The sequence below is a fragment of the Onychostoma macrolepis genome, chromosome 09 (assembly GCF_012432095.1).
Source record: "Onychostoma macrolepis isolate SWU-2019 chromosome 09, ASM1243209v1, whole genome shotgun sequence".
Taxonomy (NCBI): Eukaryota; Metazoa; Chordata; class Actinopteri; order Cypriniformes; family Cyprinidae; genus Onychostoma; species Onychostoma macrolepis.
Genome location: NC_081163.1, coordinates 15,024,285 through 15,051,295, shown reverse-complemented (window position 1 = coordinate 15,051,295; position 27,011 = coordinate 15,024,285). Strand labels below are relative to the sequence as shown.

The following is a 27,011-nucleotide window of genomic DNA, read 5'->3' as shown; positions in this document are numbered from 1 at the left end:
GCCAATTTTCGATTAATTAGTTAATAGTTTCTAAAACCCATGTATTTAGTTGAAATCCCCCCCTATAGAATCCCAATAATAGCCAGTAAAATAAATTGATCTATCAGTAAACAAAATAATATACATATACTCAAGTGATCAAAAGATTGGGGTCTTTTGGAAATAAATATTTCCTACATTAAGCAAGCAAAATCACATTGTGGAGTATTTTGAACTTTCTATTCATCAAAGAAACCTGGTAAAATGCATCACAGTTTCCTCAAAAATATAAAGCAGCACAACATTTTTCAAAGTTGATAATAATAAGAAATGGTTGGGCACCAAATCAGCATAATACAATAATTTCCAAAGGTTTATGTGAAACTGAAGACTAAAGTAATGGCTGTTCAAGATTCAGCTTTGTATCACATGAATAAATTACGTTTCAAAATATAGGCCTATTCAAATAAAAAATAATTCACAATTTTAATGTTTTTATGCAAAAATGCAGCCTGGGGAGCATATGAGACTTCTTTCAAAAACATAGATATATTAGTTTCTCTCACCTGTTTGTGAGCTGTAATTATTTTGTATAAATTGTATTTTTTTCTAAATAGTTACTATTAAATAAATAGTATTACTTCAGCTAAATTACTACAGCTATATATAGATAGATACATTGAATCTTTTATTGACTAAATCAAATGATAAACTGGTTGTTGTGTACTGGATATGCATCTAGACATGATCATTTGAGACGAACCCCCCATTACATTAAGGAGAATAACCATCTGTACCTGTCAGGTGGATCTGTATTTTCAAGTCATTTTCCACGAGTCAGACTACTGTATCACTATTTATGTCAGTGGCGTCCCCTCTGAAATATATCAGACTGTAAACATCCTGTGAGAGTTCGCCGCTGAAAGTCTTTCCACTGTAAATCCTGTCACTCCCTTCATGCTCCCTCACTCCCTCCGAACTCTCCTTCCAACATCAACCCCCTCCATTTTTATCTGCCACCAACTTCCATTCTCACAGAAACTCTCTGCGACTCTCTCTCGCTCTCTTGTAATTTCTCTGAGAGAAAAAAAAACAACCTGTTTGGCTCATTGCCTCTTTCTCAGCTTCTCTTTGTCTCCTCTTCTCAATTTCACTTCTCCCCTCCTGGGTCTCTTTCTCTCTCTCTCTTTCGCTCTCTGCGTGTGTTTGCTTGAGGCAGAGAGAGAGAGTTCAGCCTCATTTCTGACACATTGGCTCATTTCCGTTAGGCCTTCGCTTGGCAGCACACCAACACCAACAGGTGACCCAGGAGCAGTGGAGAAACAGGAAGTGGGCTGCGTGTGGTGGAGACAGTTCACTGGAGGGGTTGTCTGGCTCCACCCCCTCAGCCTTTATTGCCAGGCCCAGCCCATGCCAATCAGCAGAGCAGGGGACATAGAGCTCTTATTACCTTAGAAGGGAAGGCGAGCGAGGACAGTGTAATGTAATTAGGCTCTCCTCTGTCTCTACCTATGGGAGAAATGGAATAAAATGACTTGTACGCTCTCTTGCTTTCAAACACAGCATGTCCTCACACTTACGTGGCTCTCCGCTCTTCTCCAACAGTTCAGTGAGCTCATTGGTTGATATGTACAAATCCTCTCAATGAGAGCCAGCTTTACAGTCTGAAAGCAGGCCCACCGTCTGGAATGGCAATAATTCATTTTCTCACAGCAATCATAACAGACAGTGTGTTAGTACTGTACAGTGTTATTCATTTGATCATACAATATTGTGTAATATTAATTGGAATGAGCATGTTAAGACATTCCCTTGGATTTTGCTAACAGCAAACTTACAAGCAACAAATGTCACATCTCTGTAAGAATTATAGCTTGTTTTGTAAGAAAAAAGCTGACATGTGTTTGGCTTTAGAGTGTTTGCATTGTATTATCAACATGCATCAGGTCTACAGCGCCATCTAGTGATACATAATGAGTAGAACATTATGGACAATTTGGGCAAGCAGTCAAATAACTTTTTTTTTTTTTTTTTTTGTTAACAGTCTGTAAAATGTTGGTTAGTGAATGCTTTTCTTGTTTCATACAGTTCACACAATTTGAGCACATTTTTTCATACATTTGAAGGATGGCAACTTGTGAAAATGTGTGTGCTGATAGTTGCATCTCATTTAGATTTTTTTTTTTTGACTTTCCTCTCTGGCTACTACGTATATATGTGTACACACACACACACACACATACATATATATACACACACACACACACACATATACAGGTGCTGGTCATATAATTAGAATATCATCAAAAAGTTGATTTATTTCACTAATTCCATTCAAAAAGTGAAACTTGTATATTATATTCATTCATTACACACAGACTGATATATTTCAAATGTTTATTTCTTTTAATTTTGATGATTATAACTGACAACTAAGGAAAATCCCAAATTCAGTATCTCAGAAAATTACAATATTGTGAAAAGGTTCAGTATTGAAGACACCTGGTGCCACACTCTAATCAGCTAATTAACTCAAAACACCTGCAAAGGCCTTTAAATGGTCTCTCAGTCTAGTTCTGTAGGCTACACAATCATGGGGAAGACTGCTGACTTGACAGTTGTCCAAAAGACAACCATTGACACGTTGCACAAGGAGGGCAAGACACAAAAGGTCATTGCAAAAGAGGCTGTCTGTTCACAGAGCTCTGTGTCCAAGCACATTAATAGAGAGGCGAAGGGAAGGAAAATATGTGGTAGAAAAAAGTGTACAAGCAATAGGGATAACCGCACCCTGGAGAGGATTGTGAAACAAAACTCATTCAAAAATGTGGGGGAGATTCACAAAGAGTGAACTGCAGCTGGAGTCAGTGCTTCAAGAACCACTACGCACAGACGTATGCAAGACATGGGTTTCAGCTGTCGCATTCCTTGAACAACAGACAGCGTCAGAAGCATCTCGCCTGGGCTAAAGACAAAAAGGACTGGACTGCTGCTGAGTGGTCCAAAGTTATGTTCTCTGATGAAAGTAAATTTTGCATTTCCTTTGGAAATCAGGGTCCCAGAGTCTGGAGGAAGAGAGGAGAGGCACACAATTCACGTTGCTTGAGGTCCAGTGTAAAGTTTCCACAGTCAGTGATGGTTTGGGGTGCCATGTCATCTGCTGGTGTTGGTCCACTGTGTTTTCTGAGGTCCAAGGTCCACGCAGCCGTATACCAGGAAGTTTTAGAGCACTTCATGCTTCCTGCTGCTGACCAACTTTATGGAGATGCAGATTTCATTTTCCAACAGGACTTGGCACCTGCACACAGTGCCAAAGCAACCAGTATCTGGTTTAAGGACCATGGTATCCCTGTTCTTAATTGGCCAGCAAACTCGCCTGACCTTAACCCCATAGAAAATCTATGGGGTATTGTGAAGAGGAAGATGCGATATGCTAGACCCAACAATGCAGAAGAGCTGAAGGCCACTATCAGAGCAACCTGGGCTCTCATAACACCTGAGCAGTGCCACAGACTGATCGACTCCATGCCACGCCGCATTGCTGCAGTAATTCAGGCAAAAGGAGCCCCAACTAAGTATTGAGTGCTGTACATGCTCATACTTTTCATGTTCATACTTTTCAGTTGGCCAAGATTTCTAAAAATCCTTTCTTTGTATTGGTCTTAAGTAATATTCTAATTTTCTGAGATACTGAATTTGGGATTTTCCTTAGTTGTGAGTTATAATCATCAAAATTAAAAGAAATAAACATTTGAAATATATCAGTCTGTGTGTAATGAATGAATATAATATACAAGTTTCACTTTTTGAATGGAATTAGTGAACTAAATCAACTTTTTTATGCTATTCTAATTATATGACCAGCACCTGTGTGTGTATATATATATATATATATATATATATATACAGTCGTGGCCAAAGGTTTTGAGAATGACACAAATATTAGTTTTCACAAAGTTTGCTGCTAAACTGCTTTTAGATATTTGTTTCAGTTGTTTCTGTGATGTACTGAAATATAATTACAAGCACTTCATACGTTTCAAAGGCTTTTATCGACAATTACATGACATTTATACAAAGAGTCAGTATTTGCAGTGTTGGCCGTTCTTTTTCAGGACCTCTGCAATTCGACTGGGCATGCTCTCAATCAACTTTTGGGCCAAATCCTGACTGATAGCAACCCATTCTTTCATAATCACTTCTTGGAGTTTGTCAGAATTAGTGGGTTTTTGTTTGTCCACCCACCTCTTGAGGATTGACCACAAGTTCTCAATGGGATTAAGATCTGGGGAGTTTCCAGGCCATGGACCCAAAATTTCAACGTTCTGGTCCCCGAGCCACTTAGTTATCACTTTTGCCTTATGGCACGGTGCTCCATCGTGCTGGAAAATGCATTGTTCTTCACCAAACTGTTGTTGGATTGTTGGAAGAAGTTGCTGTTGGAGGGTGTTTTGGTACCATTCTTTATTCATGGCTGTGTTTTTGGGCAGAATTGTGAGTGAGCCCACTCCCTTGGATGAGAAGCAACCCCACACATGAATGGTCTCAGGATGCTTTACTGTTGGCATGACACAGGACTGATGGTAGCGCTCACCTTTTCTTCTCCTGACAAGCCTTTTTCCAGATGCCCCAAACAATCGGAAAGGGGCTTCATCGGAGAATATCACTTTGCCCCAGTCCTCAGCAGTCCATTCACGATACTTTCTGCAGAAGATCAATCTGTCCCTGATGTTTTTCCTGGAGAGAAGTGGCTTCTTTGCTGCCCTTCTTGACACCAGGCCATCATCCAAAAGTCCTCACCTCACTGTGCACGCAGATACACTCACACCTGCCTGCTGCCATTCCTGAGCAAGCTCTGCACTGCAGGTGCCTCGATCCCGCAGCTGAATCAACTTTAGAAGACAAAAGTTTTGAGAATGACACAAAAACATTCTCCAAGAGCAACTTCTCCCAACCATCTAAGAACAGTTTAATGATGAACAATGCCTTTTCCAACATGAAGGAGCACCTTGCCATAAGGCAAAAGTGATAACTAAGTGGCTCGGGGACCAGAACGTTGAAATTTTGGGTCCATGGCCTGGAAACTCCCCAGATCTTAATCCCATTGAGAACTTGTGGTCAATCCTCAAGAGGCGGGTGGACAAACAAAAACCCACTAATTCTGACAAACTCCAAGAAGTGATTATGAAAGAATGGGTTGCTATCAGTCAGGATTTGGCCCAGAAGTTGATTGAGAGCATGCCCAGTCGAATTGCAGAGGTCCTGAAAAGAACGGCCAACACTGCAAATACTGACTCTTTGTATAAATGTCATGTAATTGTCGATAAAAGCCTTTGAAATGTATGAAGTGCTTGTAATTATATTTCAGTACATCACAGAAACAACTGAAACAAATATCTAAAAGCAGTTTAGCAGCAAACTTTGTGAAAACTAATATTTGTGTCATTCTCAAAACTTTTGGCCACGACTGTATATATATATATATATATATATATATATATATATATATATATATATACATATATACATACATACATATATATATACATATATACATGGGTTGTTGACGTGACATGGTATTTTCACTGTCCCACAGGATAAATATGAATATAATTAATATTGTCGTTATTTAAAATGCTGCAAATCGTTAAACATTTCTTTTAAACATAATTTTTGAGCCAAATGTCAAAATTGTCCTATGGTGTGACTGTCTCCAGCATGGTTCAGTAAATTACAACTTTTATAAATTAAAGAAAAGCATAAAAATGTTAATCACATAATTGGCATAATTGTGTCTATTTTAGTAAATGGCAATCATTTTTTTCAGCTATATATTTCTGAAAGTGTAGGAACTTAATACATTTTGTCTCTGAAAACCATGTCCTATGGTGTGACACCATATCCTGATTTTAAATCGCCAATTCCAGAGAAGACTTTTATTAGTTGAAGGACCCCATTCATGGTTGTGTTACTGAAGCCCCATGTGAAGCCCATGACACGTGCACATGGTAAATTATTCTCAGAATTGTTCAAATATTTAACTTTTTTGGAACCACTACAAAAGTGTTACGTTTTGTTGTCCTTTGGTGTGACACCCCATAATTATATTTTTTAACTAAAAAATGTATGTTAAACTACATAATCATGGAAAATGACAGGTTAGCTCAGAAGAGTTTCAGTAATATACTGATTGAAAGAGACATGTTGATATTGTTTATATCAAAATTAAACTTTCATTCTCCTTTGACATGTTCAAAGTTAAATAGAAGTACTTTAATAACTACAATTTCTGTCCTTTAGTGTGATGTAATGTCCTATGGTGTGACACACACAAAAGAACCACAGATTTGTTTTTATCTCAAAATATCTTAAAAAAAAACAGTTGAGTATTGTAATAGGGGAGATACAGATATCGCTCAACTTAAAATGGTATAATTTTCAGCAGTTTTGAACAGATGACAGTAACGTTTATCTTGTTGTCAAAGTTTGTCTTGAAACAAGTCATGGGCAAATAATGATGTTAATTATAATTTCATATTAAATAAATAACACTATATGAAAATAAGTGTCTAACAATAAAGATAAATCTCTCTCATGCTATTTATATATTATTAAGAGGCTTTTTTCTTAATTTTTGCTATGTCACACCATAGGACAAATTCATGGTTCAGTTCAGTAAAAATGTTTAAAAAAACAATGACAGAATTGACGAAGTTAGCGACCCTTTATATTTTCTCAAAGATCAGACTTTACACTACATGTATGCATTTCATCTTCAAAAATGGTCTTTTACAAAAAAGCATTTTTTACTGGCTATTTGTCAACTACCCACATACACACACACACACACACACACACACACACACACACACACACACACACACACACACACACACACACACACACACACATATATATATATATATATATATATATATATATATATATATATATATATATATATATATATATATATATATATATACAGTGCCCTCCAAAAGTATTGGAACAGTAAAGAAATAATTGCTCTGTTGGCTGTGGAGTCAAGACATTTACAAATATGATTAAAAGAAGAATATGAGACAAAACTACAGAATGTCACATTTTATTATTGGGTGATTCAACACATAGATGTTTTACCAGCTAAGAAGTTCAGCACTTTGAGTTTCATCCCCCTATCTGATGTGAGCATAAGTATTTCATATAAGCATAAGTATGGCCTTTCTAAGTGATCAGCTGTGTCCTGTTGCATTAATTCTTCAGATATTAAAAGCAGGGTGTTACGGGACTGACGAGACGTGAGACGTGCAGATCCATATGCAAGCTTTTAATGAGCAGAGACGTGGTCATAACAGGCAGGGTCGAACAGTGGCAAACAGGTATAACATGGGCGAGACAAAGAGTAAACAAAGACAAGCGTGGGTCGACGATAGGCGAACAGTATCAAAAGGGGTTTGACAAGAGAGGTAATCCAAAACGTAAGCGATAGTCCAGGCAGGGGAAAACACAATCCGACATAGGCAAGGCAAGGCAAGGCAAGGCAAGGCAAGACTAGGGAAACTAACAGGGCTCTGTAGGGCAGCGATAAATGCATACAATACTCAGCAGTGAGGCAGAGAAAGTCCAAGGCTTATAAAGAGTGTCTAATGGGTTTCAGCTGTGTAATCAGTGCAATGTGTAATCTGACAGCTGTGTGATCTGTGTGATGGATGATGGGAAATGTAGTTAGATGGTGAAGTGCAACAGTAGTGTGGTGCAAGAGTCCATGTAATCGGAGGGCGACCTCTGGTGGCAAGTGGACAGAAGACCACGGACAGGATTCGTGACACAGGGAATGTGTCGTATCAGTTATATCCATTACTTCTGCATTCTGAATCTTGCATGCGATGATGACACACACAAACCAGGATGAAGATGAGGGAGCCGACTTTGAGAGAAAAGCAAGCAATTTGGATGCTAAAAGAAAGGAGGAAGTCAATTAGAGCTCTAGAAAAAACAAAGGGCATGGAGAAATAAAGAGTTTGGAAACCTCCAGCGACACCAGCAACCAACAAGTGAAAACAACAGTAGTTTATGACAGACAAATCATAAAAGCTGTGAAAATGAACCCTAAAAGATGTGTCTGTAAAATCACCAACAACTTCCAGAAAGCGGTGGTGATGCTCTGTCCGTTTACTGTCCTCAGGAGACTTTGACACCGAATTACAGAGGCTACACAGCAAGATGCAAACCTCTGACCGCTACCAAAAATAGAAAGGCAAGATTAGAGTTTGCAAAAAAGCACAAAGGTGAGCCAGAAGAGTTTTGGAACTGTGTTTATGGACCGATGAGACAAAGATGAACCTTTATCGAAGTGATGGGAAAGCAAAAATGTGGAGAAATAAAAGGGAACTGCAAATCATCCCAAGCATACAGCCTCATCTGTAAAGCATGGTGGAGGTGGTGTCATGGCATGGGCATGCATGGCTGTCTCTGGAACAGGCCCTCTCAACTTTACTGATGACTTCATGTATGATGACAGTAGCAGAATGAATTTGGAAGGGTACGAAACCATCTTTCCTACCAATATTCAAGAAAATGCCACCAGATTCATTGGGAAGTGCTTCATATCGCATCAGGACAATGACCCAAAACACCCTGCCAGTTCAGTCAAGGAGTTTATCAGGGCAAAGAAATGGAAAGTCTTAGATTGCCCAAGTCAATCTCCAGATTTAAATCCGATTGAACATGAATTTCACCAGATGAAGAGGAGAGTAAAGGCAGAAACTCCCCAAAACAAGCAACAATTGCAACTGGCTGCATTAAAGGCTGGGAAAATTATTTCAAAGGATGAGACCAAGAGTCTGGTGATGTCTATGGGTCACAGACTCACTGCTGTGATTGTGCGCAAGGGATCTGCAACTAAATAATAGCTTATAATCTTTTATATCTGCCTTATGTTCAACTGTACCAATACTTATGCTCACATCAATGAGTGGGATGAACTCTAAAAGTGCTATTCTTTTTATTTGGTAAAACATGTATGTGTTGAATCAGCTAATAATAAAATGTGACATTCTGTAGTTTTGTCTCATATTCATCTTTGCATCATATTTGCAAATGTCTTGACTCCACAGCAAACAGAGCAATTTTGTCTTTACTGTTCCAATACTTTTGGAGGGCACTGTATATATATATATATATATATATATATATATATATATATATATATATATACACACATATACACACACACACACACACACACACACACATACACTACCAGTTTGTGCTCAGTAAGAGTACCATTTTTTTTTTTTTTTTTAGAAATAGTTTTATTCTGAAAATATGCATTAAATTGATCAAAAATGTCACTAAAGACATTTATTATTTCCATTTCAAATAAATGCTGTTCTTTTGAGCTTTGTACACATTAAAGAATCCTGATTAAAAACAATTGTATCACCATTTTTACAAAAATATTAAGCAGCACAACTGCTATAAAACATTTATAATGATAATACGTGTTTTGTGAGCAGCAAATCAGCATATTACAATGATTTCTGAAGGATCATGTGACACTGAAGACTGTAGTTATGCTTGCTGAAAATTCAGCTTTGCCATTACTGGAACAAATTCAATTTCAAAATGTATAAAAATAGAAAACAATTATTTTAAATTTTATAAATAATTCACAATATTTCTGTATTTTTGATCAAACATATCTAGTCTTGGTCACCATAACACGTGGTCCAGGTCTTAACTACTGCTTCAAAATGTTGTTGTTTTATATCATGTTACCACATGGTGGCAGCAGTTAACTTATGTACATGCTGCTGTCTCAGTTCATTTCTTAGGATGCTGAATAAGGTCAGTTGATAATATTGTAATGCTCTATACAGGGTGATTAAAAATCTCTCTCTCTCTCTCAGTTCCATGTCACCATTCAGTATTGAGAGCATTCGACGGCCACAGCCCCCTGAATCTCCAGACTCCAAGAAAAGACGCATTCACAGATGTGACTTTGCAGGCTGTAATAAAGTTTATACCAAGAGCTCCCATTTAAAGGCACACCGGAGGACACACACAGGTTTGTCAGCACCCAAATACAATCTGTACACCTCGTTTCTCTATCACTTTATTTGAATTTGGAGTATCGTTTCTGGTTAAAGGAACAGTTCACCCCAAAATAAAATTCGCTAACACCCTAAGGCTATCCAGATTTGTTTCTTTATTTGAAACGTTGCTCAGCAGTGGATCTTCTGCAATGAATGGGTACCATCAGAATGAGAGTCCATGACTCAAACCCATTCATTCATGTCTTGTGATCATAATATTGCTTTCTCCAATCCAAAAATTGTCACTTTACAAGATGTTACTTGATGTACTGGAGTCGTATTTTGGATTATTGTGATGTTTTTATCAACTGTTTAATACTCATTCTGACGGCACCCATTCACTGCAGAGGATCCTTTGGTGAACAAGTGATGTAATGCTAAATTTCTCCAAATCCGTTCTGATGAAGAAACTCATTTACATCTTGAATGGCCAATTTTTCATTTTTGTGTAAACTATTCCTTCAACCAGTCTTTTACAATTTCCATAATATGTCCAAAATTACAGTGGTGTTTATTTTTGCTTATGTATGGTCCATTATCTCCACCAGGTGAGAAGCCATACAAGTGCACCTGGGACGGTTGCACATGGAAGTTCGCCCGCTCGGACGAGTTGACACGGCATTATCGTAAACACACAGGGGTCAAACCCTTTAAGTGCGGGGACTGCGACCGAAGCTTTTCCCGCTCAGACCATCTGGCCCTGCACCGTCGCAGACACATGCTGGTTTGAAGCCACCCACTCACTCACTCGCACACACGGGAGAGCTGGATCTCCCCCAATAATGTTCAGCTGGGCTGGACAAAGAAACGGCCATCCCTGCCCCTGAGAGTGAGGATAAAAGAGCAAGCGAAGGAGGAGTATGATGCTTTCCCCACATTTGCAGAGCTAAACAGGGTCCATTCAGGGAGGGAGGAGGCTCATCTACAGGCCTGAAACATTTGGAGTCCAGGATCTTGATCGTCTCGTGTCTGTTCAAAGGATTATTTCACTCGGACAAACGGTTTGTTTTCTGATTTTCCTTTCTGAATCATCCGTGTGGTCTGTTTTAATATGGCTGCTTCTCACTCAACATCTACAATGTAAAGAAACGCAGAGTGGAATGGCTTTATGTGTTGTTCTGACAGATGCAAAAGGGGAGCGTGACCGTAAATGGTGTGCTTGCACAATTTTTTACATTTACCTTTTTGCGGAACATCAAGAGCCAGAAGTATGAGAAGGATTAAGCAGATCTTCTAATGATGAAGACTTTGGGCCAGTGATTCCAGAGGTTTCCAAGGTTGCCATTTACAGGTTAACACACCAGCGAATGAGATTACACAACAACATGTTCATTTTGGGTCACAATATCTTCTGTTCCTCACAATTGTTGATTTTAAACCGAAATTGATTGAATTTTATTAACAGACAAAGTATAGGTGGGCTTCTGCAGTCTACTCTCCACATTTGTTATCATTTTATCACATTGACTCGCTAATTAGGAAAATATGTGTAAATCTGGATAATGAGGGTCTACTCAGACAGGTAACTCGAGGCAGAAGAGCAATATACTTATTCCGAGCACCACTGGGGTGAGTTCCTGGCCTGGTCCTCACCCATACACATGGTCAAAACTCTGGATTTCTACCAGTGCCGCTTTGTTTTCTATCATTCAGATACCTCTTCTATTTATAGTGGATTTCTAGCGGAGGTGTAATCTTTCACAACTTTCTAGGATATGCTGAGGAAATCTCTTGAATGTCCTCTGTTTTCTTCTCCTTTTGTGAGATTGCTTTTGAACTATGAAGCCTGATGTCAGTTATGGTCAGTGGATTTGTTCTTCACTTTGTATTTATGAAGTGTCTTTGCAAACATCAGTGTATCCATTTACTAATTATTTCCATAACACTTCAGTTAGTTAATGCATTTGGTAACATTGAACTAACAATGTACATTACCATTCAGAAGTTTCAGAAAATTCAAAATTTTGAAAAGTTTTTGAAAAGTCTTATATGTTTACCAAGGCTGCATTTATTTGATCAAATATACAGTAAAAAGAATAATATTATGAATGAATATGACAATTTAAAACAACTGTTTTCTAATTTAAATAATCATATATTTACATATAACATACATTTTTATATTCATTTATTCTTATAATGGCAAACCTGAATTTACAACAGCCATTACTCCAGTCCTTTTAACATTTCCTATTAACAGCTGTACTTAATATTTTTGTGGAAACCATGATACAGTATTCTTTAATGAATAGAAAGTGGTTTATTTGAAATTAGAAATTTCTTGTATAACATTATAAATCAATTACTGTCAAATTTGATCAATTTAATGCTTCCTTTATGAAAAAAAGTGTTAATTATTAAAAATAAAATAAAACTTTATGACCCCAAAATTTAGAATGTACAAGCATTTATATACTATAATTTTATTCATGATATATTACACTATTCACCTTTGTTCATCATGCTTGAATGTTAGTCAACACTTGAAATGTTTAAATGTAGGCTGTTGGTGTATTGGTTAGGTCATGATACCTAATGCATTAATAATGTTAATGAATCCAACTTTAATGTGAAGTGTTACCAATTTTCCACCCACATATATCAATTGAACAATCTCCAAAGTCACCAGTAGAGAGCAGCCAGTGAGCTGGATTACAAAGGGATCCCTGATAGGCTCTCTTAGTGTTTTTCTTCTTTTTTCTCTCTCTGTTTTTTACATTTTCTTTATGCATTCTAATGTTGGAGATGTTACAAAGTGATTCAAATATTTACTGAGCCATATCTGTTGATATTAGAATCTGTTCTAATGTTTATTTAAGAAATTTCTCCTATCTATCTATCTGTCTGTTGTTCGTTCTGTTGTTTTATTCTTCTAGCATTCTACGAGAGATTTCTTAACTTAAACATACAGTATATATAGACACACACTACACTAAGATACTCAAAAAAGCAATATGCCGCACTTGTGTGAATACAGCTAATTCTTTTACATACTGTACGCAGATAAATTCACTGTATGTTCCACGCTGTGCCGTTCACATTAAGGTCGAGGTTTTCACTAAGATGTGTAAGTTCTGTTTTTTGTTTTTCTGTCTGTTTTTTGGTCTTCTGTCCCTGTGATCCATATTATGCACTTTCAAGTGGCCACAGAAAGCCTTGTGACCGCTTTTCAGATGATTAGATATTACTAGAATTTACATCGACTTTACGGTCTGCCTGTGCATGCAGGGGTGATCAAACATGCTCACTAAATCTACAATCAGTTACAGTTGCTGGGGCATGTAGGGACTTTTCGTCACCGACAAAAGGAAACAAAAGTCAAATGCTGTGAAAGGAAACGTATCAATAGAAACATTCATTACTTAGTAACCGTTTGTCCGTTAGAGATGACCAATCCATTTCTAACATTGTTTGTTTGTTTATTCTGAAGTATTATGATGCACCATGTTTTATGTTCCTCACTATGTATTTGTGTACACGCGTGTGTATCCTGTTGTATATGGGCTTGAACATAACATGAGCACCTTGTTTTTATGAAGTATGGAAGTAATTATTTTAAGATAGACGTGACATTAATCACCAATGTATCTTATCATCATATTCTGTATTTTGAAGCGTGTCTGTAATGTGAGGCACTTCATCTGCATATGACTATTTTCTGTACAAAAAAATACTTTTAAAGATGTTGTAATATATGTGAAAGTGAAAAGATATTGCTCAGTTTTACAGGCTGTAAATACCTATTAAAATAGGGCTTTTTTAAAAAATACAAGGGATTATCTTTATACGTAATATGCAGATTTTTCAGAGACATTCATTCAGCTAATATAATAAAAAAATATTCAACTGTTCAGTGTTTGAGAAAAATGAAGGCTTGTCATCTTAAAGGGAAACTTCAGCCAAAAATGTGTCATTGTTTATTCACCCTCATGTCACCCTCATTTTTTCTGAGAAGCACAAAAGAAGATATTTTGAAGAATTTTGTTTTGACACTTTTAGGACAAAAACAAGGTTTGTTGTGTTTTACAAAAGAAAGACATTGAAGGTGAGTAAATGATGACAGAATTTTCCATTTTTGGCTGAACTGTCCCTGTGAACGCACATGTAGGGCCGGTCTAAGTGAAACCGGTAGCAGTTGCATGCAGTTTTAATGAACAATCAAATCAAATGTTCAGCTCATATTACAGTATTCGGGCGGTGCTGCCTCATTTTTAGCAATTTCAATGTTTTTATACTGACTCTAAAAATGTGAATAAAGCAGAAACAACCCAATGAAACGAGCGTTTCCAACAGTATTCAAGAGTCATGATGAGCAACCAATATACAAGTATAGACACCGTCAAGATTTCATTTCTTTAAAAACTAAAAAAAAGAAAAAGAAAGGGTTGTTTTACTCAATTCTGCATTACTTTCCCTTCCCTTTGGCATTCTTATGTTTTTTGTGACATAATTTTGTAAAGGCAAACAGGGTCAAAGTTATGCAATAATGACGAGTGCCTAGTATTAAGATTTTCACGGTTTCCCTGGTTTATTAACCCAGACATGACACAAAGATCTGTTTCTTTGAAATGCACTGAGCCTTATGAACCATTTTGAAGCTGTAAATATCCCGGTTGGTGTTTCTTGAACATTCTTTATGTGTCTCCTATGGAAGCTGCATAAGATTTATATGGTGGTCCTCACCTGAAGGACACATTTGCTTAATTAACAGGACTCTGGTTTACCTCTAACTTTATAAAATCGTGTGAACTTCTCATGCGTCCCCAGTCATGGAAATTGAGCAGACGCAGGAAATATTCTGAATGTTAAGACACTGGTGGTACGGCATAATTCCTCCGTGAACAGCATTTCCCCCCTTGAGTCTCTGTAAAATATTGCCTTTGTTTATGTATTTACTTTACTTTCTTTGGAATCAAGTATTTACTCAATGGCCTTTGTTTCTTGTTTTGCTGATATTCTGTAATTATCTTTCTTGTATTTATGTATAGTGTGTGTATTGTAAATATATTCAGAGCTTTTTTCCCCTTTTTTTTGGTTTTACTGTAAAGTTGTGATATTTTACCCTGCTACACTTCAAAGGGATATCTTTCCCATTGGATCCTGTTGGAGGTTGTCATGTCCCAATCGTTTCAGAGGTTGACAGTGTTTCAGCTTTATTTTGCTTCTCCAGAAGTTGTCTAAATATTCTGTGCTTTTTGCTATTCTCTGTATTTTCTTTTCTTTTTTTTTTTTTTTCAGAAGATTGAGCTGTGAATTGAAATTGAGGTTACACATTATACTTGTTTGATAATCTAATCGGAGGCATGGAAGTTAATAAACTTGCATTTTGTATGGAACATATTGGCATAAACGCATGTATTTACGTTTACTTGATTAGCATGTTTGCCTCATGGATTCTTTAGTTTGAAATAGTTTTTATACTATTTTGGATTTGAGTAACATAACATTACACTAGTTCCTAACAAGCTAATAAGTACTAAAGCTACCACATTAAATAATAATTGCCTGAATAAGCTCTATAGAAATTATACACTATAATTCAAAAATTTGGTGTTTTTAATCATTTTTATTTAAACTTTTATAAAAAGTGATTCAGCCAGGGCATATTAAACTGATCAAAAATTACAGTAAAGGCATTTATAATGTTATAAAAGATTTAAAATAAATGCTGTTCTTTTGATCTTCCTATTCTAAAACTCCTGAAACAAATGTATTATGCACTGTAAAAAAAAATTGCGTAAAACTTACGGTAAAAAAAAAAATGGCAGCTGTGTGCCGGAATTCTACCGTGAAAAATATGGTAACAACATTTTAGGTTTTACGGTTTTAACTTAAATTTAGTTAAATACCGTGATTTCATTAACTGATATAATGTTAATATACCAACCTATTAAAGTACTGAAATTTGTTTTGTACCTTTGAAATATACTGATAACCACCAAATGCAGGTGGTGATGAGAAAGTCACATGATGAACCAAAGCCCATCACAAGCAGCTTTTAAATAATAACATGTATAGAAGGTGCACAGTGTCATTCACACAAGCACTAAACACCATCATGGTGAGACTCATTAAACTGAAATAAACATTCATTTAACAACATTAGATGTGACATACAACCCTAATAAACGTAACTGATAAGAAAAAACTAAGAAACATAGTTATTTCAAAGAAAAAACATTAAATTCAAACAAAATTTTAAAAGCAACGCCGGGAATTCTGGGAACGTCAGTTTACAGTTTTTCCCTGTAAATTTTACAGGAACTTACCGTTTCCATTTAACAGGTTTTTACTGTAGCATTTTCACAGGTTTTTACCGTTAAAATCACAGTCATTTTTTACAGTGTGGTTTTCACAGAAATGTTAAGCAGCACAACTGTTTTCAACATTGATAATAGAAAGAAATGTTTCTTGAGCACCAAATAATTTGAATGATCACATGACACCGAAGACTGAAGTAATGGCTGCTAAAAATTCAGCTTTGCCATCACAGGAATAAAATGCTTCATAAAATATATTAAAATAAAAGACAGTTATTTGAAATTGTAGTAATATTTCACATTATTAGGCAACTATAATTTTGTTCAACTAAATGCAGCCTTGGTGAGCGTCATTTTAAAATCTCCAACATTTTGATTTGTTGGAATATTTATCCACACAACTTCAGGGCCTTTTTATAACTATAAACATAGGATGGCAAATAAAACTTTGAGTCTTATTTTTTTTTTGGAGTCGTATGAAACATTTCCACTGATATTGCTTTCAGTGTGATAACTCAATAGTTTTCCCTTAAGAGTAAGAGCAACATCACAGTGATCCTATAAGTTCTTTCAGTAAATGGCATTCACTAAAGAGGATCACAGCTGAGCTACTGTTTGATCCATACTCTCATCTGCAAAGATCATCTAAATGTCAGGTCAAATAGTGAATTAAACTATTGTTCCTTTCCATGAAAGAAAATAAATGAGTTCCCTATTGACACAAGGCTTTTCAAAGAAACATGAAGGCATCGACTTCATGATAACAATCTTCCTCAGAGACAAAGCAGCTGGGCTGATTCCGGGCATGTTTAACAAGCATTATATAACACAGAATCTTAAAGTTGCTTGCCGGCAATCACTAATAATCAAATAGCATCACTCTGTTTGGCCAGCGAGTCTTTACTTTGAGGCGCAATGTGACATGTGCTGACTTAGCATGCAGCTAACATGCTAACCTCAGCTAAAAAGAGGCCAGACAAATAAAACTCACACCATACGCTGGACAATACATCGTCAAAAGTGGTAACTGACTTGTATTTTATTTAAAAATTGTACCAATACTAAAATATTCTCCACCATACCATCTTAAGTTTTTGTTAGCATACATATTTCTGAAGTTCTGTGATATAATCCTGGAGAGGTTTCTTTAACAATACAACAGCATACAGTCTATTCACTTGGTGCTTTTGGTGTATTTGTTCCTGTGTGGGCCTAACTGTGATTTATTTCTGGACAATAACATCAGTATATACAACTAAACTCATATTAAGCTGGGGTGGGGGAGTGAATTGCTCATGTTCAGAATTGGTCGCTTATGTAAGAACTGATTCAGAAAATAATATACACCCTAGTGATGAAAAGAATGCATTGTGAAAATGTCAGGTTATTTTCATGACTGAGGCCTTTCTACTGTTACTCAGTGATTTGTATACAGGCTAGATAATTATAGTATCAATTTAATTGGGTGTTACCACTCAATACCATCAACTTCTAACTCTGAGATTTCAAATCTGACAGCCCGTATTAGCAACTGTAACCACACCTCCATTTATTCACCTAATCACATGCGAGCCAGGATGACTGGACACTCCAGTTTAACCTGACAGACTAAGACTTTAAAGACCTGCCTCCATATTATGTGTAATAACAGTAATGATGTATGCATTTAACATTAACTGTACTCATCTAAGTGCTGCAAATTAGAGTGATTAATGGGTGTGTTTAACATTTTACACTTAAGCAGTTTGAACCTTTAATTACAGCAATTAGAGTTGATCTCTTTTGGTTTTGGTCACCAAATGAAGAACTTCTACTTACAAATCTAGAATAGAGCTATATGTTCTTCCTCTCTCTCTCTCAAACATATAAAACATTGTGGATCCTCGTATTACATTACCTCAGATAAGAACAAACTCCATATGTACCCAATTTATTTTACTTCCATCTCAGGAGCAACATCAGCTTGTCATGTGTAACGAGTCCCTTCTGTTATGCATTTGCAATCTCTGAAAAATAAGGCGGAAAACATTTTTATCACTGTAATGGAAAATAAGAGGTTTTATGGGGCCACACATACAGATGTAACACACACCATAAGCCAAAACAACTAATGTAAACAATCAGCTGCCACATTGTTCCACATAATGCGGCCATTTAGAGCACTATTAATTTGAACAAAGATTTCTAAAACCACTTCCCAGTAACCCCGTGCACATTTCATGTAAGCGTTGAGTTACATTTTATAAAATAGAAAAAAAATAATAATAATCTGTGCAAAATAAATACACGTTATATGTACATTTAAAGCTATCATTTATCCCAAACAAATGCATAGTAAGGAAAATAAACAACTATGGAAGTAATCGATATCCGACCTGTCCTTTTGAAAGGAAAAATACAGCATTTGTACCATTTATTGCATTTCAGTTAAACACAGGAATTAACAAAGGAGTTCAATCAATCTTCAGATTGTGCTCTTTCAAACATTTTGCCTACATAAAGCAAATCCTCTTCGAAACATATCATAGTTTGGACTTCATCCAACTCTTTGGTGTTCTGAAGCTACATTTAATTTTCTAATTACCCGGCGGCTCCCGCACAAATTTCTGAAGCTCTGTTTCTTATCAAGTGCTGCTTTTAAGAGACATTAATTCATTGTGACTCACATTCTCATGACTGTTCTACAGTTTGGTTCTACAACCAAGGCTACAGCACATTTTATGATTTACCTTGTGATACAAGTATGAGTAGTCATTTACAGGAATATTCTGGGTTCAATAAAAGTTAAACTCAGTTGATAGAACTTGTGGCATACTGTTCATTACAATAATTCATTTCAGCTTCCAATATCTGGGTTACAATAGAAGTCAATGGGGCCAATCATGTAAACGTTAATATACTCAATGTTTCAATAGTATAGCCATAAGATCAACCTTATTTTTATGTGTTTAACATGATCATCATTATGCCACAAATGAAGTCAATTAATCTTAACTTGTATTAAATCTGGAATATCGCCTTAAAGAAGATTAAAACTGCCCACAAGTTCTTGAATGTTGTACATTTTACATGGCACAAGGTAAAAAAGGCACATTAAAAGTAGTTATGTCATAAATGATGACCTCAAAGTATGCAGACAAACAAAGAAACAAACAAACAAACAAACATGTCAAAAGAGTGTCCCATCTGGCAAATGAGCCAAGTTCTCATCAATTAGCTGGTTTTGTGACCACAGGAGCCGTACCGACGGCAGGGTTTGGTCCTGTTGTACCTGATGAACTGCCAAAACCCAAGATTAACCAACACACCCAAATCCTAATTAGTATCATCAACCGAGGTCCTGATAGCCCTCCCGCGGCACCGTCAGAACAACGAGAGCAGGCGGCTCTAGTTCTGGTGTCTTTTCATGTGGAGGGCCAGGTGGTCCGATCGGGAGAAGCAACGGCTACATACGGCGCACTGGAAAGGTTTGGCCCCCGTGTGCTTCCTGAAGTGGCGCGTTAGCTCATCAGAGCGGGCGAATCGCCAGTCGCACCCCTCCCATGAGCACTTGTATGGCTTTTCGCCTGCAACAAAACACAGGCCAATACAGGTTGAGGGGAGAACACCACCACAATTTGATAAAACCAGTGTTAATTTCGTCAACGAAAAATATTCATTAACGAACCTTTTTTTCTGTGACTAAGATGACAAGCTAAAACTAATATCAGACGAAATTTATGCCGCGCCTTAGTTAACAAGATGAGACGGGAATAGAATGTTATTTGAGGACTACCTGACATTCAAAATACATCCTATAGGCTAAGTTAATTGTCTTGTCTTTCAAAATGTGCGTCCCTGTCATTGGATTACAATCGGATGAGGGGCGTTCGCATATCTAGTCCCAGTATGGCAGCCGCAGAGGACAGATAACGTTAGTCTACCAAAACGCGAACTAGCGATCTGAAACAATGGCCTCAGCACCTGAAGGGTTAGGGATAGAGTGACCAGACGTCCCGTTTTTTCCGGGAGTCACAATTCGTTGTCGATTAATTTAAAGTTAGTGAAGATGCGATAAGCGGAATCGTGCTGATAGAAGTGCTCTCTCTCGCGCACGCTCCACTTCTTCAGTTTTCATACAGCGCGCGATCAGTTCTCAGTGCTCAAATACACACACAGCAGTCCAAATGGCTAACGTGTAGAGTTTCTCACGTAAATACAGTCGGTTATGGCTTAAGTGAACATAAACAGGTGGGTGAAAACTGAGTGTGTGTCAGTATTCCATGCATGCCTTCCGACTTAAAGGGACAGCATTCCTAATTAAATACCTATCGGTGTCATCAATGTTAACCAACAAAAGATGTTAAATAAATGTATATGTGTTAAGTAAACCTACTGTATCTGAAAAATGTATCTCTACCCAAAAAATGAAAATTTATTCCAGTTTTTCCAAATTCAATCCTTGATTGAAATTTCTCATAAGCTTAATTGATTTGGTTTTGTTTGAAGACTACATATAAATAGCTACCAAAATAAATGCTGGTAACTGCAGTTTGACAAAGTAATGACTAAAAGTTGACAAAAATACAATGACTTTTCGTCGACTAAAACTATGAAAGACTCAAATGACTAAAATGTGACTAAGATTATTAAGCATTTTCGTCTCAAGATAAAGACTAAATAAAAAATGCCTGCCAAAATTAACACTGGATAAAACGTTTGTATGTACTTATGTACTTGCATAATAATGGCAAGAAAAGGTCTTTCTATAGTCACGGTCATAGGCTGCACGTAATAAGCCTGACCGGTATAGTCTGGTTCACAAACAAATGTCAAATCTGGTTCTTTTTAGTGAATCAAATAAATGGAACACAACCACTTTCATGACCAAATGACCCTTATGAGCCAGTCCTTTTAACGAATCATTCAAAATGACTCGACAAGTAATCAGTCTTCAGTTGGTAAAGATAACTTTTGGTTGTGTTGATTAGTATATCTGTTAAAAAAATAACAGAACTGTATAGTCTGGGCCTGTTTTTAGAAGGTTCCGTGTAAAATTTTCAGCATTTGCTGAGAGAGAATTTGAGGGACAAAATGGACTAAATGACTCAAAATCTAACCCAGAGCTTGTGAATTCTGTAATCTCTGGATTTATTACTAACGTATATATATATTTTTTATATTAAATTAAACGTTATTGTCACACAAATACTATGTGACAGCAATACCACACCGACAATTGTGTGAACAGCTCTCATTTGTGTGATTATTAAATGTCTTACCTGTGTGAGTACGTAAATGGGCCTTCAAATGTGAGGACTTGGTGTAGACCTTCTTACATCCTAATGCATAAGAACACAATAAATGTTAATACATACCATAACTTTTAACATTAAAGCTCATATCCATTATATAAACATCATTTGGATAGTTCGCCAAAAAATGAACATTCTGTGAATTAATTTCTTCAACCTCATTTCGTTCCAAACCTGCGTGACTTTCTGTCTTCTGAGAAACACAAAAGCAGATATTTTTGGAAAAAGTATCAAAAGTGTTTTTGTCCATAAAAAAAGTCAGAGAAGTTCTTCAAATTTTCTAGTGTGTTCAACAGAAAGAATAATGTCACGTAGGCTTGGAACAACACGAGGGTGAGGAAATTTCCATTTTGGGGTGAACTACCCTTTGAACTAACTTTCTAGCCAGCTCTGACTTGTCCAGCAGCCTCATATACAATGTCAAAAGGTTTCACCATTGTGTCCTAAGCCTCTTAGTCAGTCAAAGTCCAACCTAGAGGCCGGTAATTGCCCGAAGTTTAGTCATGTCAGTCCACAATATCTATTCAACAACATTAAATCATCTGAATAGCCATTTAAGCCTGCACTGCGTCATATGGACTTTGTGGAAAAAGCCGCATCTTCCTTTTAAGGCCTTGAATATTATTTCAAATAAAGTGTATCCTATAGTCACATACTAAAGTGTCTAGATGTTAAATTCAATCTCACCTGGTACATCACAGTGATGTATTCTCCTTTTGTCTAGATCGGGATTGTTCCTGCGGTTGTATTGGGCAGGTACTGCTTGTGTTTGGACAGAAAGTGCTGGTCCAGGGGTAAGACCTGCCATTTTAGATGCCATGCTGGCAGCATATGACGGAGGTGGCGATAAGTTCTGTATGAGTTCTTTCCTCCTGTCCGGGCTGCCCGGTTCTGAGTTTGGAGGGGAGGGTGGTAGATAAGCCGCCCTCTTCTGAGGATGCTGACTGAACTGGGTAGGTAGCGAATATCCACTGTTGCTCATGTTACAATGTGGTCGTTCTGCAATCTGGCTGGGGTGTGTGTGAATGCCGTTGTACGTCGGCATCGGAGGGCATGTGGCATTGTGGGAATCTGTGCAAGAGTGGCCACCATTGGGCTCGAGCTCCGAATTCAACAGCTGAAAAAGTGGAACGTCTGGGAATTCGAGGGATGCCGTCTCATGCTTGACGTAAACATTGCTACCCGTTTCCGTAGCTGGGGTGTAGAGGTTTGTGTACTCTGGGTGCGTAATGGCGGGCACAACCGAACCGTGGCAACTGGAGTAGTTGTAAGATGAATGTAGAGGTTCTGTCTTTATCTGTGGTGCCCCGGACCTCACAGGTCTACACATGCCGGTCCGTAGGTAGGTGACGTCTGGTAAAAAAACATTCATGTTTATGCTGTATGGCGTGCCTTGGTCCATCGTGAGGGAATTGTCTTGACAAAACTTCTTATGGTCTGACAATGCGTGAAACTGAGGCGGCAGGTATCCATCCATGTCTCTTTTGATCTGAGGAACAGAAAAAAATGGGTTTTCATTCACCACAAAAACATACAATACATGAACAGAAACAAGTTTTTTTCGGCTATATCCAACAACAATCCTTTAAAATATAGCAAAAAAAATCTAGGTTTAAGTGGTTAGCAGGTCCCTGTTAGCCAAATGCTGTATCTGTAATCTTGCTGTATTCTACCAAAATCGCAAATATTTCATTATGTTATAGTTTTACCATTGTCTGATTCTTTTTTGGGCTTTTAAAAAGCACAAACTGTGTACAGTTCAGGATGGTTGCTCAGTGATGGTTTTGGGACTGTGTGCGTTCTTATGGTGCCATCAACATGATAACTCTACACAGTTATTAGTCACATGGTATTTACCACTCAGCTGATTGGCTCAAAACATTGCATTATATCCAGCGGAGCAACTGTCATTGAAATGGCAACATTAATGTATAGATTTCTTGACTTCTTATATATAACCCTCTGGCATAAATCCTTTAAGCTTTCTAGTAAACAATGCAGAAATTCCTGAGAATTTCAAGACAAGTTTAGAGGAATGCATCTTCAACCTGACTGACTTTTTTTTTGTCCAGTGTGTTCACATGTATAGCCACACTCTTAAACTCAACGATCAGCACAAATTGATAAAAAATTCTGCCATTTTCAGCTTGTGTGCATCTCTAAATACACAGGCTTGTTGCTACCTAATGAAGGAACCCCCATACAAGCTCTCTCTCTCTCTCTCTGCCATCCATAAACTAGGAAATACTCTGAATCTGAATTTAGAGCCTACAGCTGCTCTGCTGTTATGGAGTTTTCAGATTAAGGTCAGTGCAGAGTTCGGCACAATTCATCCAGCATGCTTCATACATACAGTATAACGTACTGGAGAACACCATTAGAAAACATTACTAAATAGAAGCTGTTCAGCGATTATGTTATGTTTTAGATCAAAAGCATAAATAACAGGCATTTCGGAAAGCTTGCCACCCAGCACTGTTTACCAATGTAACATGCGATTACAGATTCACTCTACCAGAATTTGATGCTTTGATGGAGTGTCATTAAATCCACTGTAATCGTCCTCTCTCAATGCCTCGCTCAGTTCTTGTTCTCTAGAGGTGTTTTATTCTAGCCGTGGATCCTGCTCAACAAAGCGTTGCCAATAACCGCATGTCCTCTGCTGAAATAAACTGGAGATCACGTCATTCAATATGCCGCAAATGAGAACGACACGACAGCCAGCCAGAGATGTCAAGCGCTTTACGCGTTTGACAAGACAAATTACGCAACTGCCTCGTTTCAATGCCTCAAAACGGGGCGGAGCTTTGTCATCATAAATTTAATAATTCACCCAAACAGGTTTTCAGGATCTGCAATAGTCTTGCAAAGAAAAGAAAAGAAAAGAAAAAAAAACATGGGAATGCACTGTAATAAATAAATAAATGTCTTATTATATGTTATTAAAACTGGCTGTTGTAGTTGCCAGAACTTTACCATACAAATACAGATTTTTTGGTGTTGTATATTTTTTAGTGGTGTTTATGCCATTAAATCATATAATTTTTATATACCAACCTATTTTAGCTATTAAAAATATTTGTTACTGTAAAAATATAAAATGCACAAGCAAAACTGGCCTCTCCAGCAACAGTGACAAATAAAGAGTTTCCAACACACAAACACAAAACACTAAAATAACATAATTGCCTCTTAAATAATGCAGTAAACATGAACTAAAATGAAAATGAAAATAATATTCAACACTCCAATTCAGATAAATGTGAGGATCTGGAGGATTTATTTATTTATTTATTTGCCTAAAAGGTGAGATAAGGTGAAAGAAATAGTAAAAAAAAAAAAATAATAAAATAAAAAATACCTTACTGCTGTAAAACAATACATATTGCCATATTGAATATAAATTCTCTCTGTAAATTTTTAGGTAATTTATGCTTATTTAAAAAAAAAAAAAAATGATTAAAATGATTGTTTTTTTATAATATTAAATAAAGTGAGACTAAATGTCTGAAATTGCTTACCAAAATGTCTAAGTTAAATTAATGGCCTTATCATCTCAACATTATAAATTATAAAACTGTTTCAACCAACAACGCTCAAAGGTAATCAGATACCAGATAAGCCACACAACTAAAACTATTCTGTTGTAATTGACTGATGAGATCCTTAATTCATGTGAATATAGTATGGAATTCCATGGAATGGGTTAATTCCCATTTCTCTCTCTCTCTCTCTCTCTCTCTCTCTCTCTCTCTCTCTCTCTCTCTCTCTCTCTCTCTCTCTCTCTCTCTCTCTCTCTCTCTCCTTCTCCCCCTTAGGCCATATGTGATGGTATGCAAAACTGCTTGACTGCACTGCAGCTGCCTGTGTGGATTGCGTGTTCTATGCCAACATGCTAGGAGAAGTGTTGAAGTAGGCAAAGTTGCTGCCAGGGACAAATATCAGGAATGTTTTGATTAAAATAGCACACGATCATAAACGATCACTTGGAATGCCTTGGTAGGCTGATTTGTGGACAAATTTGATGTTCCTTAAGGAAAATTTAGTTCATAAAACCTGTTATGCTGTAAAAATGTCAAAAAAAAAAAATCTAAAATTTACAGTTACAGGAAGACAAACAGACTTGTTTGCCTGGCTGAATTATTGTGGCAGGATGATTCCATGCTCTGGTTAAATATGTAGAAAACGCCAAATATATCCATAAAAATGTGCGTGAAAGTTTCATTTTATTATGAAAGGAAATCAATATTACAATAAGTGAAACATATAGTATGTGTTAGCATGACAAATGAATTGTGATATCGAAATAAAGGCCGTTCCCATCATTCATATGTGAACCTGCATTGTCCTGCTTTACAGAAGTATTTGAAAACCAAACATAGGTATATTAGGAAAACAAAGACACATGTTGGACAGGTTTAGAGATTTGTTCTGGGGCTGGACAAACCACTGAAACTGGAACAATGTGACGGACCTCTGATGTTTCTCTTTGTGAAGTTAGACTTGGTTTTCTGAAAATTGCTATTGATTCACATTTGCAACATTAATCAGATAATATTTATGTGTAAAATATTCTGACAGTAGGCATAGTTTAAAAACAAACAAACAAAACAAAAAAAAATCTGTCATCATTTATTCACCCTCATCTCAATCAAAAACCTGCATGACTTACTTTCATCTGTGGAACATTTAAGATATTTTGATTTTTTTTTTTTGGGTGAAAATCAGTGGAGTCCAGTGTTGTTTTGGACCCCAATGACTCATTGTGTGGACAAAAAAGTTCCCTTTAATGGTTTGATTGCGGTAGGCGTATGCTGAATTGTAGACAGCAGACTTTCATTTAAAATACTGCAAAAATACTGATTTTTAATTAATTTCATTGATTGTCATGAAGTCTATTTGTGACATTATTTGTGACATACATGCACAAACATTTTGTTTTGCCATGCCTATGCCACATTGCCAAATGGTAAATCAAGATCCGCTAAATCTAGTTATGTATTGAATGCGCATCAAAGGCGAGTATTTTCTGTTGCTCATTAGAGAATTTAAGGATCATAGCAGCCAGGGAGCATCTGTTGATGTTGGCACACGGACATCAGCATATGAATGCAAGTAATTCATGTTGCATGTCATTAAAAACTCAGGATATGCCGACAATTAGATGCCAGACTTTAGAAAATGCAAAGCATGTGAGTGAGCATCTACTGTACATGAACTAATAAACTCAGATAACTAAAAACTGTTTACTACAGATGAATTGTGAATCCTTATTGTTTATCATCTGCAGGTTAAAATAATGCCATGTATAATGCAAATTGATTGTATTTTAACACAACATTCCGGACATATATACAGCGTGAGCTCTGGTGTTTTGAAAG

At 36.8% G+C, this 27,011-nt stretch overlaps 2 protein-coding genes across 13 annotated transcripts in view; one reads left to right on the top strand and one right to left on the bottom strand.

Annotated features, from left to right (window-relative positions):
• klf12b (Kruppel like factor 12b) overlaps window positions 1-15,412 on the top strand; it is a 72,424-nt gene extending 57,012 nt beyond the window's left edge. For all 12 annotated transcript variants that reach the window (XM_058786132.1, XM_058786125.1, XM_058786124.1 and 9 more), the window contains 2 exons: window positions 9,891-10,048; window positions 10,625-15,412. In XM_058786132.1, the coding sequence (XP_058642115.1) occupies window positions 9,891-10,048; window positions 10,625-10,806 (340 nt within the window). In that variant the 3' untranslated portion in view covers window positions 10,807-15,412. The remainder of the gene's footprint in view (window positions 1-9,890; window positions 10,049-10,624) is intronic.
• A 119-nt stretch (window positions 15,413-15,531) lies between these two features.
• On the bottom strand, window positions 15,532-24,430 carry klf5b (Kruppel like factor 5b). The gene is made up of 4 exons (XM_058786136.1): window positions 24,146-24,430; window positions 22,318-23,119; window positions 21,598-21,657; window positions 15,532-19,902 (listed from the first exon to the last, which is right to left on the bottom strand). Exons 2-4 carry the CDS (start codon window positions 23,105-23,107, stop codon window positions 19,724-19,726), a joined length of 1,029 nt encoding a protein of 342 aa, XP_058642119.1. The 5' UTR covers window positions 23,108-23,119; window positions 24,146-24,430; the 3' UTR covers window positions 15,532-19,723.
• Between the last annotated feature and the right edge of the window lie 2,581 nt (window positions 24,431-27,011).

Excerpts from the sequence above, each read along its gene's own strand:
- klf5b (XM_058786136.1), bottom strand. The coding sequence starts at position 23,107 with ATGGATGGATACCTGCCGCCTCAGTTTCACGCATTGTCAGACCATAAG. Across the intron at positions 21,658-22,317 it reads ACATCACTGTGATGTACCAG|GATGTAAGAAGGTCTACACC; the intron begins GTGAGATTGAAT and ends CTTATGCATTAG. Across the intron at positions 19,903-21,597 it reads CCATTTACGTACTCACACAG|GCGAAAAGCCATACAAGTGC; the intron begins GTAAGACATTTA and ends GTTTTGTTGCAG.